Source organism: Arachis hypogaea, chromosome 1 (genome assembly GCF_003086295.3).
Source record: "Arachis hypogaea cultivar Tifrunner chromosome 1, arahy.Tifrunner.gnm2.J5K5, whole genome shotgun sequence".
In the NCBI taxonomy this organism is placed as follows: Eukaryota; Viridiplantae; Streptophyta; class Magnoliopsida; order Fabales; family Fabaceae; genus Arachis; species Arachis hypogaea.
This window is the reverse complement of record NC_092036.1, coordinates 24121086-24126848: the sequence shown is the minus strand read 5'-3', so window position 1 is coordinate 24126848 and position 5763 is coordinate 24121086. Positions and strand designations below refer to the sequence as shown.

At 25.4% G+C, this 5763-nt stretch overlaps 1 protein-coding gene across 1 annotated transcript; it reads right to left on the bottom strand.

The window, feature by feature from the left end:
* Nucleotides 1–2491: 2491 nt before the first annotated feature.
* LOC112754391 (EPIDERMAL PATTERNING FACTOR-like protein 2) lies at nt 2492–4274 on the bottom strand. The gene is made up of 3 exons (XM_025802347.3): nt 3959–4274; nt 3825–3859; nt 2492–2865 (listed from the first exon to the last, which is right to left on the bottom strand). Exons 1-3 carry the CDS (start codon nt 4071–4073, stop codon nt 2611–2613), a joined length of 405 nt encoding a protein of 134 aa, XP_025658132.1. The 5' UTR covers nt 4074–4274; the 3' UTR covers nt 2492–2610.
* Between the last annotated feature and the right edge of the window lie 1489 nt (nt 4275–5763).

Below are 5763 nucleotides of genomic sequence, written 5' to 3'. Positions count from 1 at the left end.
TAATTAATTTTTATATTGTATAATATTTTGATAATACTTTATTGTTATTAAAAGTAGAGAGTATTTTTATCAGCTTATTCAAAAATCAAAAGACGATTTTCATAATTTACCCTTTTGATACTATATCAAATTATGATGATAATAGAAATTAAAAAATAATATTACTGAACCGTAATTTAATATAAGTTGTGATAATGTGCACTAAGCTTATTCATACTACTAGTATTACAAGTTTTATTAACTTTCTTGCTTTTGCCACATTCATTTCTGTTTGCTGTAGTAAGTGGATTACATCTTCAAAGTAGTTCTTAAGATTGTTGTGTATTAAAATTGTTTTTGAAATTTTAATTGTATTAATTATGTCTTTTGAGATTAGAAAAATTGACAATATTAATCTGTGACCTGTTTTTTGTTAATGCCGTGCTGATGTGATTCAATAACATGGATTTTTGGTGGCACGTGTCACCTCATGATTTGACCACGTGTAATGGTATGATACCGACACGTGGCATGCTGACGTGGAAGGTTATGTCACGTGCTACAATGTTATTTTGCCACGTGTCACAATATTATTTGTCCACATGTCATCCATTATGTCATCATTACATATGCACCAAATTAGTTTCTTATTTTGCATCAAAAGACACATTTTAGTCATTGAAATTGAATGTCGTACACCAAATTAGTTCCTTCATCAGTTTATTGTTATTTTTTTGTAAATTTAAATTTTTAATTTTTTTGATACACTAATTTTAATTATATTTTTTATTATATAATTTCTTATAATAATTTTTTAATTAATAATTTTAATTTGTATTATTATAGGGCACATGTTAGCTAAATTCAAAATTTTATTATTGCCTCTTGTGTTTATTTGTATTTATTTTAATATTGTTCAAGCTATTGTTACAATAAGTGCTTATATTAATTAATAGTGTAATATATGAAAAGTCTGCCTAGTTAAGTTATAGATAAAATGAATTATTATAATTAATAGTATAAATTTATCTTATTAATTTAGTGAGAAGTCAATTATATGAGAAATCAAACATTCTTAAAACGGATGGGAATAATGAATTTATATTAGTTAACAAATGCCTTATCAAGTATTCTTAAAATATTTATTAAGGTATTAAATATTAAAAAGTTTGTATTAAGAAATATTATTATACTCTTAACTTACACTTTTTACTAAATCAATATCAATATCTCATATAATTTTTTTAATAAAATATTGTAGAAAAAAATTGTATAATTAAAACTAAAATTTTTAAAACATTTTATAAAAGTATTTGTATTTAAATAACTTGTAAAAAAATAAAATTAAAATTAGTGTATTCAAAGATATTAAAAATTTTGAATTTATAAAAAAAAGAGAATAAATTGATAAAGGGATTAATTTAGTGTATGACATTCAATTTTAAGAACTAAAATGAGTCATTTGTAAGGAATCAATTTGGTGCCAATATAATAATGACATAGTGGATGACACGAGAATAAATAACATTGTGATATGTGGTATAATCCGACACGTGGCAAAATAGCATTGTAACATGTGGCATAACCATCCACGTCAGCATGCCACGTGTCGTTGACCGATACGTCATTATACTGTTATATGTGGTCAAATCATGAGATGACTCATATCACCAAAGATCTATGCTATTGAATCACGTCAGCGCGTCGTTAACAGAAAATGAATTAGGAGTAATATGATACAATTTTTTTAATTTTAGAGACGTAATTAATACAATTAAAATTTTAGGATATAATTTTTTTAGTTTTAAAAATATAATTGATGCAATTAAAATTTTAGGAACCATCTGAGTAGACAGCGTAAATCTCAACATCACTTTAAAAATTTAGTGGGAGTAAGTGATAGCGACGTGCTACTTCATTTCTGAAATCATGGATACTAACCTAAAGTAGCAGATCTCTTGCTTATTTATTTATTATTTTAAAAGAAGAACCAAAATGTAGATCTCGTACATGAGCATTCTTCACTACTACACATTTTAATTTGTATATTATTGAACATTTTCTTTCATTAAATTTTTTATAGCAAAGTAAATCTCCACTTTAAATGTTTTGATACACTATGATCACGTTATCCTCTTTCTATCCTTCTTATTTGAACTTCCATGGCCTTCATGGTTGCAGTTTTATCGAAGAGGGGGTGGTAGTGAGAAATGGTATGAAATTATTGGGAAAAAAACCAAATTGATTAACGGACCTTAAAAAAAATTAATTGTAGAAATAGAATTGAAATTTATTTCAAAAATTAAATATTAAAAATATTTTAAAAAATTTAAAAATATTAAAAACAAAAAAATATAAATATCAAATTATATTTATTTTTTAAAGATTTTTTTAAAATAAATTAGTTTGCTAAAAAAAATCTTTTACAACCTCATCCAAACAAAACCGAAAGTTTGTTCCTCGACCTAATAAACATAAATAAACAAAAGCCTTGTTCCTCACAGGCAGGAACTTGGAAAGTAAGAACAATTTAAAATTGAATTTACATATACAGAATTGACATGGTATCCTTTTTCATTTACATAACAGAAACTAGAAATTACTTTGGAGCTATATTGCAATAATTTTATTTCATGGGTTGAAAATTAGGTTCCCACATTTGCACTTCCAACTCATAGGCTTGTAATTAGATTTATCATCTCCTCTTGCATATGCAATTTTAAAAAGCTTTGGAGGATTTATGTTCCCTTTCTGAATTTGGAGGTTAGTATTAGTAGGCACCTGAATTGCCTCACAGTGTCCACATGAACTGCACCTTCTTTCACATTTTGGTGGCTTTGACCCTATTTGTGCCCTCAGTATCTTATTATCCTCCTCTATTACTCCCTGCATAAATCATCATAATTATTATTCAACTTTTGACACTAATAAATTTTTCTACTTTATATGCTAATATGAAAAAGGCAAGGGCAAAAAGAGAAATTTTTATTTATTTATAGAGTAATGATTAGGTATATATATATACTGTACTTATTTCATTGATTAGTGAAGTACATTCACCTAAGAACTATTTTAACTAATGTATAACTTATTTATGCAATCTATTATTATATCTACTTATATATAAAAAGAAGCACAATGTTTTTTACAGACAATTGTTAACCATTACGTCTATATGAACTCTAAAAGGTTGGAGATTAGTATTTTCAATTCCAACCATGAGTACACAAAAAATTAACTATTTATATAAAATATATATTAAAATATAAAATATATATTTAAAATAAATTAAATAATATATATATATATAATTATATACAAATATGTGATAATTAATTTAACAACAAAATTTGTATGGCACACAATATTCTTGTTTCAGTTATATATAAGAAATTTTTGTTATTTTTAAAATTTAAATTAAAATTATTTATCGAAAAAATTAGTATTTGTTGTTTTGGCTAATCTTGTATTAGTTATTGTTATAGATATTCAAATAAATAAACACCATGTTAGATATATATTAAAATTAATTACTAATATAAAATATATTTTGAAATATAAAATATATATATTAAAAATAAATTAAACAATATATATATATATTTTTATATAAATATATGATGAATGATTTTGATAGTTAATTTTAGTGTAAAAATAATATTTTTTAAAATAAAATGGTAGATTAATAATATAGAATGTGCCTGGCCTCTTCATCTACCTGTTAGTATAAATTCCTTCAATGCAATATGAACATGGTCTAAACAATAGAAGAAAATAGAAGAAATAATAATATAAAAAAAAAAAAAACACGCACACATACACTTCACATCCAAAGTATATTCTACCTGGTGAAAACCACTTTGTTTGTGAGTCTTTCTTCCTGTTAGAACATGGAGATTATATCAATGTCAGTTCATTATTGTTTCTTCATAAGTATAAATATGTCAGCGCAGCTTTGGAAAATGCTCAACATTTTTACCTTCAGTAACTAACCCATGATGCATCCAGCTTGAAATAATCAAGAAGAAAAGTGAAATGCTAAAAATAAAGCCAAGCCTTCTTAGACCACAAATTGCATGATGGTCAAGCCCCATTTCTAAGGAGTAGTGAAAGTTTGAAACTTTAACTCAAGTGATAAACAACATATGAAAATTGATTCCAATTATTGTAGGGAGAGAAAAAGGAAAACGGACAAAAGAAGGAGGAGGAAGAGAGTAGACTAGAGAGAGAGAGAAGACAAAGAGGATGCAGCAGTAACAGAAAGGAATCGAAGAAGAATAGGATGCAGCAAACATGAGTAACTGAATGGAATCACATCAATAATTAATAAGGATCGGAGCAATGTGTTGTTAACATTTGTTTGTGCGTTTGATGAAGTGATGGAACATAGAATGACAAATGAGAGAAGAAAAGGAGGAGCCCCACAAAAGGGAAACAGTTTTGCTACGTACACAACGTAGCCGCGATCCTCAACTTTGAGCCAATCACCACACAATTACTGCATTTTTTACACAAAATAAAATAATAGCACGCAGGAGACAATAATTTATAAAGGGAGATTTTTTTTTTGGTTCTTTTAAAAACTTTCTAGTCCAATATTAAAAATTAATTTGTAAATTTTATTTAAGAATCTTTTACTAATTAATCACTTGTTATATATATAAGATAAAACTTAAATTATTGATATTTATCTAAGAAAACGGTCTAAACATTTGACCAAAATTTATGCTAATAATATTTTTATACGAAAATAACATCACGAATTGATTAAATGATTCAGTCAAATAGATTTTATTAAATATGTCAAATTATTTGACAATTCATAATATCATCTTTATATAAAGATATCATAATAAAAATATCTATTTAATTTAATTAAAGAATATACAAAATAATTTAAATTATTTTAAATTAAATTTTATTATTTACAAACATTTTTATTTATCCAGATGTGCACGGACCGTGGGGTAACAAAAGCTCACTCTACAAGAGGTTGTGTTACATGACCTTCCGTGCAATTTTATAGGGATCTCTTTTTCTAAAACAAAAAAATCGGTAATTAATAATTTTTATTTATTTTATATTTAAGTTAATATTAATTATTTACTTTTAACTAAAATTATTAAATTTTAGGTCTTTTAAGTTATATTTATATTCTGTCTATTTAAAAAAAAAAAAACAGAAAATTACCTCTATCATCTGTACGTATAACGTTGTCTGCTTTTCCTCCAAATCAATGTGGAGGAATAGTGAAGGTGTCCATTAATTAAAAATTAAAAGAGTATTATTTTAGACATGCTCACATAAAAATTAGTAGAATCCATAAATAATAAATATATTTTGAATAAAATTAATAAAACTCACTTTAATTGTAAACTTGCCTAAAGTAATATAATAAACTTAATGTTTATTGAAGAATATCTTTTTATTGTTAGATCTTGCATCTTGGTACTCCATTCACAACCACTAAAAAATTATTATTTTAATTTTTGAATAAAAAATTAAATAAGTAGGGATTTATCATATATATCTCATCAAAATAAAAATTATTTTCTAATTTAATGCAAGTATATCCGTATGTGGTCCTCAATAATTTCTTCTCCTTTGGTCTAAGAGCCCTCTATATACATATTTAAACAAGAAACCAATAATATGTAATAATTGATGGAAAGAAGGTGCACCAGAACTCTGAGACGAGAACTGCAAGTAGATGACATAAAATGATGAAAGGCAAAAAAGAACGGAAACAGCAAAACGACACGAATTTCACATGATGTGAAATAC